This window comes from Microcaecilia unicolor, chromosome 1 (assembly GCF_901765095.1).
Source record: "Microcaecilia unicolor chromosome 1, aMicUni1.1, whole genome shotgun sequence".
In the NCBI taxonomy this organism is placed as follows: Eukaryota; Metazoa; Chordata; class Amphibia; order Gymnophiona; family Siphonopidae; genus Microcaecilia; species Microcaecilia unicolor.
The window spans coordinates 267383102-267402297 of NC_044031.1; the positions used below are offsets into that span (position 1 = coordinate 267383102).

Consider the following 19196-nt stretch of genomic DNA (forward strand, 5'->3'; position numbering starts at 1 on the left):
GACCAGTAAGGCTGTTGCTGCAATGGCCCTCATGCAGGCTGGCCATCCTTTAGCCACTCCATCCAGCTGTTTAGACAGGTATGCAACAGGCCTCTGCCAGGATCCCATCATCTGGGTCAGCACACCCAGAGCAACCCCCTGTCGCTCATGGACATACAGTGAGAAAGGTTTCTCCACATCAGGAAGGCCTAACGCAGGGGCTTGGAGTAGGGCTTTCTTTATGGCAATGAAGGATTGTTGAGCAGTAGGTCCCCATTCAAATGGTTCCTTTTCACCCCCCTTTGTGGCTTGGTAAAGGGGTTTCGCCATCAGTGCAAAATTTGGAATCCAAATTCTGCAGAATCCGGCTGCTCCCAGAAATTCCCTAACTTCTCTTCTGGACTTGGGTTGAGGAATTGCAGCAACTGCTTGCTTCCTACTGACATCCAGTCTCCGACTTCCCTGGGAAATACAAAAGCCCAGATACTTCACTTCTGACTGACAAAGTTGGGCCTTTGAGCGTGAGACCTTATAGCCTGCATCCAAGAGTAGCTCCAGCAATTCTCTGGTAGCCTCAAAACACTCTTCCTGAGTCACTGCTGCAATCAGGAGGTCATCTACATACTGGAGTAAAACTCGCCTGGAAGGCTCAGATTTAAAAGTCTTAAGGTCTTGTCCTAGGGCAGTCCCAAAAATAGTGGGGGAATTCTTGAACCCCTGTGGCAGGCGGGTCCATGTATACTGAAGCTTCCTTCCTGTTACTGGGTTTTCCCATTGAAAGGCAAAAAGCAGTTGACTGGCGGGGGCCACCCGAATACAAAAGAAGGCATCTTTTAGATCTAGTGTCGTGAAATGGGTAGCTCCAGAAGGTATCAATCCTAACAGGACATATGGATTAGGCACTACAGGGTGTAATGAGATAGTAGATTTGTTGACCACTCGTAAGTCTTGGACTGGCCGGTAGTCCTCAGTCCCTGGCTTCTGAACTGGCAACAGTGGCGTATTCCATGGAGACTGACAAGGTCGAATAATTCCATGGGATAACAAACGATTCAGGTGTGCTTGGATCCCTTCCAGAGCCTTTCTGGGAATTGGGTATTGGCGAAGATGGATTGGCCGGGCATTTGGAAGTAAGTCTACATGGACAGGAGGAATATTTCGGGCCAACCCTGGGGGATTATTTTCTGCCCATACCCCACTGACCTGAAAGCTATCTGCCAGGGGTAGGTCAACTTGGCCCTGTGGCTGATGCAGCCGCCATTCTTCTTCAAGAGGGCAGCAGAAACTCAATATACCCTTAGGGCTGGATATCGGGGGCCGAAAGGAGACCGAAGTCTGGCCATCAGAGTCAAAGGAAATTTGGGCCCTAAGCTTGGACAGCAGGTCTCGACCTAACAAAGGGATTGGACAGTCTGGCATATACAGGAATTCATGAGTGACTGTGTGTGAGCCTAATTGGCATCTACGGGTTGTCAGGAAAGGCCTCCGGTTCTGCACCCCCATGGCTCCCACCACTCGGACAGTTTTTCCAGACACAGGCGCTAATCGCTCCGTCACAACAGAATGTTCAGCTCCTGTATCAATCATGAATGGAATTGAGCGGCTCCCTATAGTTAACTTGACCATAGGTTCCTGGGAGCCCAGTTTGTAGGAACCCGGTCTGTCCTATTCGTCCCATTCTGCCATCTCGGCTATCCCGATGATGTCAGATTCAGGAGGCTCATATCTTCCCTCTCGAACTCGGCCTCGGCTTCCTCGATCTCCTGGTCCCCTTCTCAATCCCTGGCGCCTCTGGGGGCATTCATCTTTCCAGTGCCCTCTTTCCTTACAGTAGGCACACTGATCCCTCTCCAATCTTGGTCTGGGATTCTCCCCCCTTGGCCGGGATTGATTGAAGGAATCTCGGGGCCTGGCTGGTGGTCCGGGGTCCCACTTTGGCTTCCCATTAGCTAGAGGTCGACCTCGATTAAGGGTGGAATTAGTAATGGCTGCCGCTAAAAGGTCGGCCTTCTTCTGCATCTTCCGGTCAGCCTCTCGGCGCACCTCCTGATCTCTATTAATGAAAACCTTGGTTGCGATCTCAATTAGCTGGGTGGTATTCATCCCTGCGAATCCCTCTTGACGCTGCAACTTCTTCCGGATATCTGGCATACTCTGGGCCACCAATGCACTATTCACCATTCTCTGGTTTTCTAGTGCTTCAGGATCAAATGGGGTGTATGTTCTGTAGGCTTCAATTAGTCGCTCTAAAAAGGCCCCAGGGGATTCAGTTGCCCCTTGGAGAATTTCAGAGACCTTTGCCAGATTAATGGGCCTCTTTATGCCTTTCCTCATACCTTCCAGCAAGTCCCGGCAATAGCCAGACAACAGTTCATAGTGCTGCCCATTATTTGGATCCCAAACTGGAGCTGCGCGAGGAAACCGAGCTCTAACCCATTCCTCTAGGTTCTGTGTCCCCTCGGGGGCACGCGCTCGCGTTATGGCCTCAGCATTTGCAAAATCTTCCGCCTCTCCTCAGTTGTGAAGAGGGTCAGGAGAAGTTGTTGACAATCAGTCCAGGTTGGGTTATGGGTGGCCATAATGCTAGCCACTAGGTCCACCACTGCCTGAGGCTTTTCAGTATAAGAGGGGTAATGCGTCTTCCAATTCAGGAGATCGGTGGTTGTGAAGGGTACATACTGATAGGCCTGTGCCTGTATAACCTGACCCTGATTATTAGGATCCGGTCGAGTGGTAGTTACCTGACGGAGTGGCAGAACTCTCGAGGAGGTGGGAATGGAATCTGAGGTAGAGCTAGGAGCTACCCTCCTATCATGCTCAAAGGTGATTGCAGCAGGTCTAACCCATTCAGGGGAGGTGTGTTGAAACCCTGAGGGATGGGGAGGGGTACTCATAGACTGAGAGGTGGTCACAGGTGAGTCAGTCCATTGAAAGGGATGCCGGGCCCCTGATGAGTGGGTAGGGGTACTAGAGGGAGAGGCTGGGCTGTCAGGAGTTGAGGAGTCAGGGAGTGGAGCCCAAAGCGGGTCTTCGGAGGTTAACAGGGAAGGATGTGGCAGAGGAGGGTAGAGACTGGCTGAAAAGTCCAACCTAGGATGTGGTGGGGTTCGCACAGTGGGGGAGGAACTATCCGGAGAAGCCTGTACTGGAGAAGCTTGGGCTGGGCGGCGTGGATCTCTAGGGGCGGCACGGAACCCCAACAATGGGCCATAAGGTGGTGGCTCAAGATCTGAGGGGTCATCAGAGAGTATGGGTTTCTCAGGCAGGGTAGGGGCGGAAGCCACCGATTGGGTGGTAGGCTTCCTGGGGCTCTTTCCCTCTTCTAGTTTAGATTTTCTAATCTTTCTTTGAGCACGGCCTAACATGAATTTTACTGGGGATCCCATATAAGTTTTCAACCAAGAGGGAGGGTCAGTCACAAGGCTATCCCAGGAATCTATATAAGGGAGTTGTTCAGAATATTCTGGTTCTCCTACAACTATGCTGTAGACCTTCCGGATTACTTCAATATCTAAGCTGCCACTAGGGGGCCACCCCACTCCCATAGATGGCCACTCAACTTCACACAAGGTTCTTAAAGTACTTGAGCTTAAAGTCTGTCCATAGTCATTAATTAAAAATCCTTTTTTGAAATTCTTAAGCATACAATCTAGGGGAGTATCAATTTGTCTAGACGATTTCCCACCCATAATGCTTACAGTTACAACACACAAAGGGGGAGGGAATTTTTGAAAGTGCAGTAAGGGGTCCGCACTCTCGAGACACTAGGTAGACAGACAGCAATCGCTTCCTTCCGTTGCTGGCCAATTGAACTCGCGTTAATTGGAAACGCAGCTATAAGAAGTCCGCACTCAGTTAATCATTCACGCATCACACATTCCGCACAAAAAATCCCACCCAACAATTTCAGGTTTCTCAGATACAGATAAGCTCAAGCGGTTTCGCTTCTAGTCCCCACGACTAGAAGGTACTAGGGCCTTCGCTGAGAGTTGATCAGGCTCTCCTTCCCCCAATTTTTGAGGGGCTGGTTTACAACTTTCTAGCTAGAATTATAATACAGAATACAAAATACATACCCGGCGAATGTTCTCCAGTCAGTTGGGTGCTGGGATTAATGCAGGATTCAGGATCCCACCGCTGCCACCAAGAATTGTTGCAGGAATTGATGCATGAATTTATGATACTTCAGGAGTCAGACAGCTCACCAGAATGAGAGAGAAATCTTCTTTATTTGCCAGCAAACAAAGTAGAACATCAGCATTAAGTCTCTTCTTCTCTTTCTCAGCTCTCTTTGTCTCTCTCTCAGCTCTCTGTGTCTTTGTCTCAGCTCTCTGTGTCTTTCTCTCAGCTCTCTGTGTCTTTGTGGCTTCTGTCTCAGCTGCTTCTCTTCTTATGCTGTCTTCTCCTTCTTCTGTCTGTTCCTTCTGTCCTTCTTTCTCTTCTGAGCTCCTTCTGACGTAAACTGCTTCTTCTCCCACTTAAATACAGTTCTATCTAGCCTAGCCTAGCCCCCTTACTCTCCAATTGGTTAAGGAATAGATTGATTACCTTGCCTCAACCAATCAGCTCTATACAAATATCAGTTACATAGGTTCCAGACATCCTAAACTGACCTATGACCTGGGGCCCCTTACACCAGACATTTGGGCTCCAGTCTCTTACATGTTATTATGATTGATTTCTCATATTCCTAGTACTAACTGCTAACTAAACTCTGGCATTCATTAAAGGGGTCAAGGGCCAATCTTACTTAATGGCATACATATCGGGTTATTACTTTCAAGACCATTCCTACATTTTACCTATAATTAATCAAGGAGAAGAGAGCTGACTAGTCCTGACCTCTTTCACCTATCAGCTTATACATTAAACCAGCCAGAACTGCAGATAAGTCAAAACACATGTTTGACCTCTTCACTGCAGTCCTTGCTTGACCTCTCAAACAGCAGACAAAGAGTAATACAGAATTTAACAGACATTCTACACAGACACAAAACTTATTAATTTACACAGAATACAGCATATTCTAAAATAAGCATCCTTATAAGACATATTCTACATACTTATAATGGTCTCTATATCTATATCTAAGCTATCTCCTTATAACAAAATCTACATATTAAGCACTTCTAAATAGTATTTCAGCCTATTCTTTAAACTACAATATGTCATATGTCTGGCTCATGCCTGCTTACAAAACTACAGTATGCCTAACAGTATACAGATGTTGAGCTAGCATTCATCATTCACAAGGGACAGAGTTTCATTTCTCACTGACCTTTCTAACCTTTTGCTCGGCAAGCTAGACATTGAGTAATTAACTCCAGCTTGCATTCTTTCATTTGCAGGACTGAGAATTTAAAATAGTATTTGAGCACCTTTAAACAGAATTAACCCTTAATATGATTTCTTATATATATTATGCCCATGGCTGCCTCAATATGGCAGGGGTTCCGGCGTCATATGCACTCGCTCTGGGCATCCTCCGGTCCACGGGGCTCCTCTCTCTCCTCCCCGGAGCAGGGCTGGGCTGAGAGCTGCTCCTCCGGGTCATTTGGTGTTTGGGCCCGGTATCCTGGGGTTTGCCTGAGGAATACTCCCCAGGAACCCCTCTCCGGGCTGGGGAAGGGGCCAGACCTAGCTCCCTTCCCTCCTGGAACCGATAGAGCCTCCGGCAGCACTTCCTCCTCCGTCAGAGTCTGGTCTGCAACTGAACTGGAATGCCCTCCTGCGGGAGGTGGTGGAGATGAAAACGGTAACGGAATTCAAACATGCGTGGGATAAATATAAAGGAATCCTGTTCAGAAGGAAGGGATCCTCAGGAGCTTAGCCTAGAATGGGTGGCAGAGCCGGAGGTTGGGAGGCGGGGCTAGTGCTGGGCAGACTTATACGGTCTGTGCCGGGGCTGGTGGGTGGGAGGCGGGGATAGTGCTGGGCAGACTTATACGGTCTGTGCCAGAGCCGGTGGTGGGAGGCGGGGCTGGTGGTTGGGAGGCGGGGATAGTACTGGGCGGACTTATACGGTCTGTGTCCTGAAAAAGACAGGTACAAATCAAGGTAAGGTATACACAAAAACTAGCACATATGAGTTTATCTTGTTGGGCAGACTGGATGGACCGTGCAGGTCTTTTTCTGCCGTCATCTACTATGTTACTATAACACTGTTTAAAGGATACGGTAGAAGCTGATGCAGGCAGGTAGGTAATATGAGTCAATAACTTAGTGTTGGCTCCGGGGGTTCTTTTGGTCCAATATGAATCATGTTTCGTCTACTGGCTGTATCAAGGATCAACTCCCTGTATAAAGAGATGTTACTCAGTTAAACAGTTCAAAATTGTATCCGTTGCTTCATTCATTTATAATTTTGAACTGTGTAACTGAGTAACTTCTTTTTATATAGGGGATTGATCCTTGACACAGCCAATAGGCAAAACATGGCTCATATTGGACCAAAAACAGGGGTGTAGTCATAGGTGGGCCTGGGTGGACCCAGGCCCACCCACTTTTGCCCAAGGCCCACCCAGAATCTGGGCTGAAATTCTTCCCCCACCGTGGGATGGCCAGCATCGATTCATGTTCGGCTTCCTTCTCCTTCCCCCGCCACCGCTGCAGAGTGCACTGCTTGTAGCTTACACTATCGGGATGCACAGCAGCAGCGATTCACAGACACACTCCGGATCCATCCTTCTCACTGCCATGTCTGGCCCTCCCTAAACAGGGTTTCATCAGATAGGGCCAGACACAGCAAAGGGAAGGATCTGGAGTGCCTCTGTGATTCGCTGCTAGGTGTCCCAAAAGTGTAAGCTACAAGCAGTGCACTGCAGCAGTGGCAGGAGAAGGAAGCCGAAGCTACAGCAATCCCGGACATGTGGCAGGGAAGCCAGTGAGTGGGTGGGGATGGGGCATGGATGGATGAGGTGGCAGTTTTTTCTCTAGTGCCCACCCATCCAACCTGTTGGTCCACCCCCAAAATTGCCCTGGCCCAAAAGAACCCCCAAAGCCGACACTTTAAGATAAGTCATTCACTCATATTACCTTTGAAAGCTTGCACAGTATTAAAAAATAAATGATTTGGATTGATTTAGAAACTTAATATATAAGTGTTAAAAAATTAGAACTAGTGATGATATTGGAGAAACCTATTCTGGTGGATAAAAGCAGTTATTTCCATCAGATCTTTCCACTGAGGTCCTTTAAAATAATTTTTTTCAAGATATTTTCTGCACATAGAGATTGTATGTAAGCTCGCGGTTTGTGGTTGGCCATGTGCTATATTTACAATATATAATAAAGGGTTCTCTTTTACAACTTGCGCAAGCACAGAGGTTATAGGAGGAAAAGCCTCGAGAAGCTCCTAGAATTTTTCAACAGTCTTACAGGAGCAGGACTTCTTCATCATCGGCAAAAACCTTCTTAGTTGGTTAGAACAGCCTGTAAATCTTTAAGACACAATCTGGCTTTGGCTGTAAGGTCTCTACTTTTTTTCAGAAATCTCACAGCACAATAATCAATAAAGCAGAACTTAATTTAACGGTGGCCAGCGTTTCGATTAACTGCTTCAGGATCACAGGCCAGAAGGAGGTTTGGACCGATGATAAAGAAGTCCCGCTCCTGTAGGATTGTTGAAAAATTCTAGGAGCTTCTCGAGGCTTTTCCTCCTATAACCTCTGTGCATGTGCAAGTTGTAAAAGAGAACCATCTATTATATATTGTACATGTTTATGAATCTGGGTGTCTCCTCCTCTATAAATACTATTTAGTTCACATGTGCTATATTTGCCATCAGCGTGCGGCCATTAAAAAAAATTTCCAAGTGAGCACTTACCACCACCCATTTTGAAGGCAGTAAAGGCTCATACAGTATTCCTTTGCTAACCAGTTTGCACATCTAATGTAGATGCGCTAAGGGCCCAATTCTATATTTATGGCGCCTAAAGTTAACGCGCGTTAAGCAATTGTTCTTAAGCGTATTTTGAATACTGTACGTAAATCTATGTGCAGTATTTAGAATATGCTTAGGCGTAATTCACATCTAAATCTACACGCATCCATTTACACCAACGAAAAGCTGGTGTAAATCCCTTGCACATAGATTTACATGCACTGGCCCATATTTTATAGCAACGCACGTAGATTTTGGAACGTCCATGAAATGCTCATTTCCACACCCCTAAGCAAGCCCCTTTTTGCTTGCGTGCGTTAGAATTTACGCGCAGTACATTACAGATTACGCTTAGCAATGCATGTGTGTAAATTGTAATTTTTGCCAATTAGTGCTTGTTATTGCTTGTTAAGAGCTGTTAACAACGCTTAACAGCTTGTTAAAACAATTCATCTAGGCACGTAGTTATAGAATCAAGGGCGTAGCTAGACACCCAATTTTAGGTGGGCCTGGGCCCAAGATGGGTGGGCCGAAGAATCCAGCCCCATCCCACAGGTGATTTGGGACCAGATGCACTAAACAAAAATGACCCTTTAACGACCAAAATTTAAACCGTGGCATTCATTAAAGGCCATTTTCCGACGACGCTAGCAGTTAACGAAAACGGAATGCAGATGAGCAATTTGTGTAGAAACCCTATTCTAACGAGATGCACAAACCTTTTCCGAATGGTTTAACGCAGAAAAAACGAATGAAACACCGTGAAATCTAATGAGAGGTCTGGGAAAAAAAAAACCAAACAAACCTTATAGGATGGTAAGCTCGGGAGGGGGCAAAGGCGCTCGTCAGGAGTGTCCTTCACGGATGGCCTTGCCCCCGCCCCACCTCACCCGAGTTCGCCACTGCTCCCCACTTCCCCCCGCATCAAAACCAAAATAAAAATCAAAACTTTTAAGGCTGCCCCGGCCCCTCTCCCTTCCTCTGTTTCCCAGCTCCGCCTCCCGCCATTCTCCGCACCTGTGCCCCGCCCCCCTGAGGTCGTCACCGCCGTTCCCCCCCTCCACCGGGCCCCCCTCCTTCTTACCGGGCCCGCGCAGCGCCTCTCACCTCTGTGTGAAGACACTGCACGGGCAAGAAGAACAGCTCAGCTGATGCTGCTTCGTCTTCGCCCACAGTCTTCGCGTCTCTCCTTTGCTCCTGGGCCCGCCCCCGTCTGATGTAGGTAACCTACGTAGGTTACTTATGTCAGACGAAGGCGGGCCCAGGAGCAAAGGAGGAACGTGAAGACTGGAAGAGGCATCAGCTGAGCTGTTCTTCTTGCCCATGCAGCGCCTTCACACAGAGGTGAGAGGCGCTGTGCGGGCCCGGTAAGAAGGAGGGGGCCCGGTGAAGGGGGGGAGTGGCGGCGACGACCTCAGGGGGGGAGGGGGCGGGGCTGAGAAAGAGAGGAAGGGAGAGGGGCCGGGGCAGCCTTAAAAGTTTTGATTTTTATTTTAATTTTGGTTTTGATGCAGGGGGAAGCGGGGGGAAGCAGGAAGCAGCGGCAAACTCGGGCGGGGTGGGGACAAGGCCATCCGTGAAGGACACTCCTGATGAGCGCCTTTGCCCCCTCCTGATCCGTGCAACGTGTTTGTGTTTTGGGGTTTTTTTTTGGTAGTTTTGACGTTTGTGGCATGCGCAGAGCAGCCAGCATAATGCTTGGCTGCTCTGCGCATGCTTTAGGGGCCGATTACCGACGGGGATTACACAGGTTTGATGCATTGTACTTTACAGTACCGCACCAAACATGTGTGACTTGTTTTTTTGGTGCATCTTTCGTTTTTTAAAATTCATTAGGGACTTTAACGTTTTAGATTTTTTTAACGTTTGGTTGATGCTTCTGGCCCTTGGTCTCTCCTTCTCTCACCTGCATGCTATACGGTCTCTCAAAACATCCCCCTTGTCCCGCATACCTTTTAAATAACAGATTTTCACCAGCAGTGAGCAGCAACTAATACACACTGTTCATGTTGGCCCCACAGCCTTCCCACTGACACAACTTCCTGTTTCCGCATAGGTAGGAATATGTCAGAGGGAAGGCTGTGGGGCCGGTGTGAGTAGTATGTATCAGCTGCTGCTCGCTGCAGGCGAAGATCTGCTATTTACAAGGTATACAGGAGGGACAGAAGCTTAGCCAAAATTGGGTGGCGGAGCAGGTGGGGAGAAGAGGGGTTGGTGGTTGGGAGGCGAGGATAGTGGAGGGCAGACTTATACGGTCTGTGCCAGAGCCGGTGATGGGAGGCGGGACTGGTGGTTGGGAGGCGGGAAGTACTGCTGCGCAGACTTGTACGGTCTGTGCCCTGAATAAGGCAGGTACAAATCAAGGTAAGGATACACATATGAGTTTATCTTGTTGGGCAGACTGGATGGACTGTGCAGGTCTTTTTCTGCCGTCATCTACTATGTTACTGTTACTATGACAGTTGTTGGGAGTTTTCAGCTGGTGGGACTTGGGAATCCCTGCCAGCCACATCATAGGTCTGCTGCTACTGGGTGGGCCTAAGCCCAAAGTGGGTGAGCCTGGACCCACCCAAGCCCACCCTTGGCTACACCACTGTATAGAATATGCCTAGACTTACGTGCAGAATCGCACGTAACTGTAGGCGTGCTATATAGAATCTGGGGGTAGCTGTTTAGCTCAGGAAGGCTCACTCTCTGCCCCCCATGACACGCCCTCTCAAAAACTATTTTTTAGTGGGCAGTTAGCACATGCACATTTAGCAGTTACCGCAGGACACCTGCGCACATCCCACAGCGTGCACATTGGCGCCTAAGGCAGCTTAGTAAAAGGGCCCATAGAAATATAGAAAATGGCGGATAAAGACTGTTGGGCCCTTTTACTAAGCTGCATTAGGAGCTACTGTAATAAGCACCTAATTCAACTTAAAATGGCGTACCATGGGATGCACTGAGGCGTCCTGCGGTAACTGCCAAAATGTTTGTGCGGTAAAAAAATATTTTTCTTTTTTTTTGAGAGAGAGAGTTGACATTACATTAACGCTTATTAACTAATTAGCGCAGGATTACCACGGACGCTCTTACCACCTACAAAACAGGTGGTGGTAAGTGTTTGCTCGGTTATTTTTTGTAATGGCAACATAGCACATAGCCATTAATGCAAAAAATAGAAAAGGCAGATATTTTGTTGTAAAAATGGCCTTAGTGCACGGGATAAAAACTCACACAAGGGTTCACTAAAGCCATTTTGTACCATAGCTTAGCTTAGCAAAAGGACCTCTGTGTTAGCAATAATGACTTCTACTCATTCTTCTTTAAATTAACCAGCAGCTTTGTAAAAAAAACATTGTAAAATGTGCCAGCTTTTGATATTTTTTCTGATAAGTAATCCCCAATAATTTCTATTATTGTAAATGTACAGATTTTACACAATAATAATGAAAATATTTGCAAAAAGAAAAATCTGCATTTTGTAGAGGCTTAGGGGCCCCATAACTAAGCTGTGGTAGGCAGTAGCAAGTGCCTACCACGCGGCAAAAAGGACTGCCGTGGGGTGCGCCAAGGCATCCCGCAGTAGTGTGCCCATCATCAGCGCGCTAAGCCCGTGCTAAAAATAGGCCTATCTATGGATGAAGAGTAGGCGTGCTCTTTGCTAATCAGGTAGCACAGGTACATTGCTGTTCGCTGCCCAATTAGCATGGGGTTAGCGTGGGAGCCCTTCGTGCCTTCTAAATAGATGGCGGTAAGGGTTTCCGCTTTAATGGCCACACACTAATTGGGAAATTAGCACGTGGGCATTAAAGAAAAAGATTGGAAATGCAGCCATTTTACCACCGCATTCAAAATGGCCACATTGCATGGGAAACTCAAGTGCTAAACACAACGCTAGCCACTTTTTAGCACGGCTTAGTAAAAGGGCCCCTAAAAATATTGTCACTGAACTGTTTTTCCCTTTTGATTTAATTCTTTCAACATTCCCTGGCATCGATGTTCAGCCATCAAGTCTCTGAATATCCTTTGATCCCTGTTTGGGATCTTTAAAACAAAGCATTTCTCACATCTTCTCTCTCCTCCAGATTGCAGGAAAGCCACCGTTGCCGACATTGTCTTTCTTGTGGACAGCTCAACAAGCATTGGGAAAATCAACTTTCAGCACGTGAGGAACTTCCTGTACACGGTGGTTTCGAGTCTTGACATTGGTAGAGATGCAGTCCAAGTTGGGGTTGCACAGTTCTCGTCCACGAACTTCCAAGAGTTTCTTCTCAATCAGTACTCTCTTAAGAGTGAAATTTTAGAAAGAATACAGAAATTGACTTACCATCAAGGTGGCACAAATGCAGGGAATGCCTTAGATTTTGTTAGGACAACATACTTTACAGAGTTGGCTGGTAGTAGAGCAAAAGAGAATGTACCTCAGGTGGTTATATTCATCACAGATGGCCAATCTGAAGATGAAATTGAAGAACCAGCCAGACTGCTGAAAGCCAAGGGAATCTCTATCTACACGATTGGAATCACTTCGTATGTTATTGACGAACTTCAGAAAATTGCAAGCAAACCCATAGAAAAATTTATGTTCAACCTTGAAGATTTTGATGACCTGACGGATATATCCAGCCAGTTTCTGGAAACTATGTGCTCTTCAGTGGAGACCCATATTCAAGGTAAAATAATTAATTTTCTTGTAACCCGTATTTACATCTAATTATCTAATTAAGGGACTACTGGGCAGCTTCCACAAAAGTAAGGACCCTCATGTTTGGTTAAAATTCCATTAAAGTGCCTCATAAAAGATAATAACCTCCTTTTCTGTGCAAAGCATAAGTGTGCAGGGTTGGTCATGGGTTTGATCACTAAGGGCCCTGTTTACAAAGGCAAGCTAGCATTTTTAGCATGTGTTAACTGTGTAGACGCCCATAGGCTTGACTGAGACCGTTTTGACTGTCCGCAGAAGTTGTTTCATTTCTGATTGTGGACCTTAGTTCCACCTAAGCCATATACAGCTTTATACATGACATCCTATCATAAGACTCCTGAGGAAGGCGCCTCGGCGCCAAAACACAGCTGTGTAGAGTCATTTTTTGATATTATCCAATAAATTGTTTTACCATTCATACGTCTCCCTCACTGATTGGAAAGAGCCTACCTTCCCTACTCCCTTTTTGCTCCACATTGGACTGTTTCTTCGTGGGGATCAAGTGCACCTCCACCTTTGTGTGGTCTCTCTACACTGAATCTCGTATCTATCATAGTCATTGGGGTCCATACAGGTGTGTTGCAAAGCTGATATATTCAGGCCCTATGAAACAGGGAGGAGGTCTGCTTCCAGGGTGACCCTTACAGAACAGCACTTAAGGGGTCTTTTACAAAGTGGCGGGAAGCCCAACGTGGGCTTACCGCTCGAAAATCTGGAACTACTGCCAGGTTACCGCTGCAGCCCGGCGGTAGTTCCCACCCCCAGCGCATGCTACTTCCGGTGCTACAAAAATATTTTAATTTTTGTAGTGCCAGTGTTTACCCAGCGGTAATCAATTCCCAGTTACTGCTGGGTTAGTGCAGGAGCCCTTACCACCACCTCAAGTGCTACCCCTGAAAATGGTCACTGGGCAAGTGGTTCACTTGCCATATGGCTATTTCTTTAAAAATAAAAGACATCTTTTTACCCACTGTGATAAAAGGGGGCCTCAGTGCATGTCAAAAACATATGTTGTTACCGCAGCTTGGTAAAAGGACCCCTCAATGTTTCAGCCCTATTTAGATACAATCCTGTATACAAAGATCCTAATATTTCATAACCATTTCAGAACCATTGTGGCTTGCAAAACTAGAACAAAAAACTAAAACTAGTGATAAGGTTGCCAGCTCATCCAGGTCAGCACGGTGTTATGCTGTGTGTGTTTGGCTATGCTATTCTCTGACCACAGAAAAAGGTTAGACAGGAATCAGAAAGAGAAAATGTCTTTTATTACTCACCAGCACAGGATCCTGTATCTGCAGCAAGTTGTGGAAAAATAATAGCAAACTTACAAAATCTAACATCAGTAGCTTTAGTAATTATAAAAAGTCAGGCTAATTATATAAAGAATAGCTGAAAAGAAAAAAGGAAGGGACCAATGACAGGAAATACCACTTGGTCTAAAAGTCAGATGAAACATTCCTGCATGTAACTGATAGTAGAGGCTAACAGAAACACACAGAAAGCAAAGATGGGGGGATGGGGAATAGTTCAGCATACCTAAAGTAGAACATTATAGCATTATAGCTAAAAATGATAGAATAACGGACAGTCTAATCCAGCCTTGGTCTTGCATGGGGTTTTAGTCTAACTTTTCTTAGAGAGATCAGAACATCATGGAGTAAAATCAGGACTGGATCAATCTCTCTGAGTTGGTCTCAGTGAAAGGCCAAACCTAATCAGTCTGTCTTGGCTGAATTTATAATTGCAATATTACTTTTATCTTGTTATATTAATTTTTTGTGGGTTGCTTTCACCCAGATTTATTACTTAGAAACAGATGTAGCCAACTTGACTTCAGTAGAAAAATATAGCCTTGAGGGAGGGGTAATTTTTAAAAGCTTATCCGTGGATAGAACAATGAGATTTGCAAGTGGAATTTAGCTTCCATATGTAACACTTGGGTAACTAAGTTTTACAGTCCAAGCCTACAGAAAAGGACAGGGGCAAACTCCAATCTCCTGACCCCTAGGGACTTATTGGTGTGAAGAGAGATAACCCACAAATCCCTACCTTTTTTAGGATGCTGTCCTCCACCTCTACTTGCTTCTCTACTGCATAGTTCAGGGTCCAGGTGAGTCTCTCAACAAAACACAATTTATTGAGATGCTCCTTCAGATAAAAAGACCAAAAACTTGTATGGGAGAAACATAGAATCTTTTCTCAAAACATTGTAGGGATGCTCATCCCTCTGGACTCCCTCCTTAGATCCATAAGAACATATGAACACAAGCGTTGCCATACTGGGACAGACTGAGGTGCCATCAAGCTCAGTGTCCTGGTTCCAATAGCGGCCAATCAAGTTCCCAAGAACCTGACAAGATCCCAAAAAAGTCCATAAACCATTATTAAGATGGACTTGGGGAAAATCCACTGCTTATTTCTAGGACAAGCAGAATAAAATGTATTATACTGTTTTGGAATCTTGCCAGGTATTTGTAACCTGGATTGGCCACTTTTGGAAACAGGATGCTGGGCTTGATGGACCTTTGGTCTGCCTCAGAATGGCAACACTTATGTTCTTATGATTGTGATTTCGCATGCCCTGAAATCGTTGGTATAAATATCTAAAGCTGTTCTGTGACCATCTGATGTCCTGAAATGTTCAGACTACGTTGATGTGTTCCATGAACTGTTTTTCCCAAGTTATTGTTAGTAAAGCAAGTTGAAGTTTATCACTGAGGATGCTGAATATATTTCTGAGTGAGTGAGATAAAGTGTACCTGGAGAAATAGTACCCTTCGGCCTACCGAAGTTAGTCTGGCACCAGCCTGTGCCCAGCTCAATCGAAGTACAACTTTTGTTTTTGTGAACCCTGGTCTCGGGTACCTGACCCGGGGAGCTCAGCCAATGGTCGTGACTGAGGTGTAAGCCAGGGTTATACTAAGAAAAGCTATTTCTTAAACTCCTTATCTAAGTGAGCAGAGTAACTTAAAATAAAGTCTTTGAGGTTACCCAATAAGTCTACCCAGTGCATTTTTTCTAGCAAAATAGGTGCCGGTACTCAAATGCCAGGCCACCCTTCAGGGGTGAGTGATCACTGAGGGACCCATTCCACAATAGCCAGGCCTCCTGCAACCAGTCACAGAACCTATGACAAGGCAGAATTGGTGTGTAGAGACTGAACTCTTTCAATTAAAACTTGGGGCCATGGGTCAATTTTAGCAGACAATGAAAAAGGTGCCGGTACTCAGTACCCCCAAGTACCCCCTCAAAAAAAGCCCTGAGTCTAACTTTCCCCGAGTTTAAAAACAATTTCCAAGCAAAGTCTTAGCAGAGAAAATTTCTCCCTCTCTGGAAGTCCTTTCACAGCACTTCTTCTGCATAACCAGCCAGAGGTGACGTCCAGGCACTTTTGAATCTTGGTGAGATCTATGTGTGCAGGATCAAAGAAATCGAGTAAAACAATATTATCCACGTCATAGAAAGCCTTAATCCTTCAGTCTTTTATTAGCATAGTGAGAGGGCTTATAAAGATATTAAACAACAGTGGTGCCAACACTGAAGCCTTGAGGGGCTCCAAAGAAAAAAGGTCATGAACTCTGAGGACAGTAGTGTGACCAAGAATGTCCAATCCTTCAAGAAAGAAGTGAACCAATTTAGGACTGTTCCAATGAGTGCAGTCAGGGATGGGTTAAGGCAGAGTTTGTATTGATAGACATCTTTTGAAAATTCAAGCAAATATGTGTAAACTAACCTAGCAATACTGTGTGCCCAAAGGGCAAGTGTAAATGAATGTATGTATTTCTTTCAAAATCCATCAGTGTTCAGATAGAAAAAAAGCATGAGGAAACTTTTAATTAATTCATGCACTTAGAAAATGACTTGCTTAATTACATCCTGTCTTTAAACATATGACTCAGAGGCCCTGTGTGTTCTGTAAAAGCTATGTAAACCCTATTTACACTCCTCATTAAATCCACCCACTGAAAAACCTGCAGTACATTGTCTACTACTACTACTACTTATCATTTCTATAGCGCTACTAGACGTAAGCAGTGCTGTACACTTGAACATGAAGAGACAGTCCCTGCTCACAGAGCTTACAATCTAATTAGGACAGACAAACAAGACAAACAAGAGATAAGAGAATGTTAAAGTGAGGATGATAAAATAAGGGTTCTGAACAAGTGAACAAGGGTTAGGAGTTAAAAGCAGCATCAAAAAGGTGGGCTTTTAACTTAGATTTGAAGACGGCCAGAGATGGAGCTTGATGTACCGGCTCAGGAAGTCTATTCCAGGCATATGGTGCAGCAAGATAAAAGGAACGGAGTCTGGAGTTAGCAGTAACATTGTCCTTACACGACCCTCATTATCCAGTTTTGGATATGGAAGTCACTCATGCATTTAGGCCCAGATGCACCAACCATACGTAAAAAAATTACAAACGTTAAAGTCCCTAACGATTTTAAAATAACGAAAAATGCACCAAAAAAAAAAGTCACACATGCTGAGATCGGTCTTGAAACGTACAATGTATCAAAGAATCACAATACACATTGTTAATCGGCCCCCAAATCATGCGCAGAGCAGCCAAGCGTTATGTTAGCTGCTCTGCGCATGCCACAAACAGTCAAAACACAGTCAAATCACAAGCACATGGCTCCCAAATCAAAACAAAAATAAAAAAAAAGGATCGGGAGGGGGCAAGGGCGCTCATCAGGAGCGTCCTGTACGGATGGCCTTGCCCCCTCCCCCCCCCCCCCCCCCGCTGCTCCCCACTTTCCGCCGCTCCCCCACCCCGAAAAAGCAAAATTCAAGCAGCCCCTGCCCCCCTCCCTTCCTCACTACTCTCTCACCTCAGCTCCGCCTCCCGACATCCTCCGCCCTGTGCACCGCCCCCTTTTGGGGTCGTCGCCGCCATTCCCCTCCTCCATCGGGCCCCCCTCCCTCTTACCGGGCCCGTGCAGCGCCTCTCTCCTCTGTCCGAAGGCGCTGCATGGGCAAGAAGAAAGCTGATGCCTGCCTTCGGTCGCGCGTCTTTCTCCTGCTGCGCCCGCCCCTGTCTGACGTCAGTAACCTACGTAGGTTACTGCGCCCGCCCCTGTCTGACGTCAGTAACCTACGTAGGTTACTGACGTCAGACAGGGGCGGGCGCAGCAGGAGAAAGACGCGCGACCGAAGGCAGGCATCAGCTTTCTTCTTGCCCGTGCAGCGCCTTCGGACAGAGGAGAGAGGCGCTGCACGGGCCCGGTAAGAGGGAGGGGGGCCCGATGGAGGAGGGGAATGGCGGCGACGACCCCAAAAGGGGGCGGTGCACAGGGCGGAGGATGTCGGGAGGCGGAGCTGAGGTGAGAGAGTAGTGAGGAAGGGAGGGGGGCAGGGGCTGCTTGAATTTTGCTTTTTCGGGGTTGGGGGAGCGGCGGAAAGTGGGGAGCAGCGGGGGGTTGGGCAAGGCCATCCGTACAGGACGCTCCTGATGAGCGCCCTTGCCCCCTCCCGATCCTTTTTTTATTTTTATTTTTTTATGTGTTTTCTGACGTCCTTTGGACCAATCACAGCGCTTTTAGCTCTGCTAATGCGCTGGGATTGGCTCAAAGTTTGTTTATTTTTTCACTTAATGATTTTTCCTGGCACGGAGCTGTCCTAACGAGAGGTCCAGACCTCTCGTTAGATTTCCTGCCTTTTTCCTGCGTAAAGGCAATCGGAAAAGGTTAGTGCATGTCGTTTCAATGGGGTTTTCACACTAATTGCTCATCTCCATTCCGTTTTCGTTAGCTGCTACTGTCGTCGGAAAATAGGCTTAAGTGCATGGAAAGGATAGGAAATTCTTCCCTGAGGGCTCATTTAACGATGAAAAACGTTTAGTGCATCTAGGCCTAAATGTTGAAATTTGGTGGGGGAAAGAGGGAAGAGGAAATGCATACCCACTGATGCACCACTCATCCTACCTGTTGGCCCACCCACAAATTACCTTCTTGCTTTGCTACTGGGAGGACACCTGATACAGAAAACATGATTGATATAGTTTAGCAAGAATTACATTAAGATCTTTTTGTGAAATAATGGGAGAATTCTGAAAATCCCAACCTGGATGTCCCACTTCCTACTTCAGTGTTCTGTGCGAAATGGGTCTTTAAAGGTTTTCAATCTGGGACTCAAATGAAAGGTCATTTTCAATTTCAGAGAGACAGTGTTTAAGGATAATAATTTAAGTGTGCTGCAAAATAGATGAATGTGTAACTAGAAAAGCCACATGCTCTAATGCAATAATGTGCAAAGAAGAACTCTACAGGCTTCTGTTTTGTTTTTTTTACTGCAATTCAATATTCCTAGCAATGATTTGGCAATAGGAAACTAGCAGTATTGCTTTATTTCAGGTGACACCAAACCTTTACACTTCAGATTCGCAACAGGATGTACTGACTTTACAGACGGGCTTAGATAGGGGTTCCCAAATCTGTCTTGGGTGACTCCCAGCCAATTAGATTTCCATGCAAATTTCTCTCATGTATATTCACTATGGGTATGCTGAAAAGATCCCCCATGACAGATTTGGAACCCCTGGCTTAGATACATTTGACAAATGGGCAAAAAGCTGGAAGATGAGTTTGATGTGGATAAGTGTAGAGTAATGAATCTGGCACATAAAAATAATCAGGT

General features: G+C 46.1%; 1 protein-coding gene across 3 annotated transcripts in view; it reads left to right on the plus strand.

The window, feature by feature from the left end:
* Positions 1–19196, plus strand: part of COL6A6 (collagen type VI alpha 6 chain) — a 336531-nt gene that overhangs the window by 83463 nt on the left and 233872 nt on the right. For all 3 annotated transcript variants that reach the window (XM_030206331.1, XM_030206323.1, XM_030206339.1), the window contains one exon: positions 11935–12522. In XM_030206331.1, the coding sequence (XP_030062191.1) occupies positions 11935–12522 (588 nt within the window). The remainder of the gene's footprint in view (positions 1–11934; positions 12523–19196) is intronic.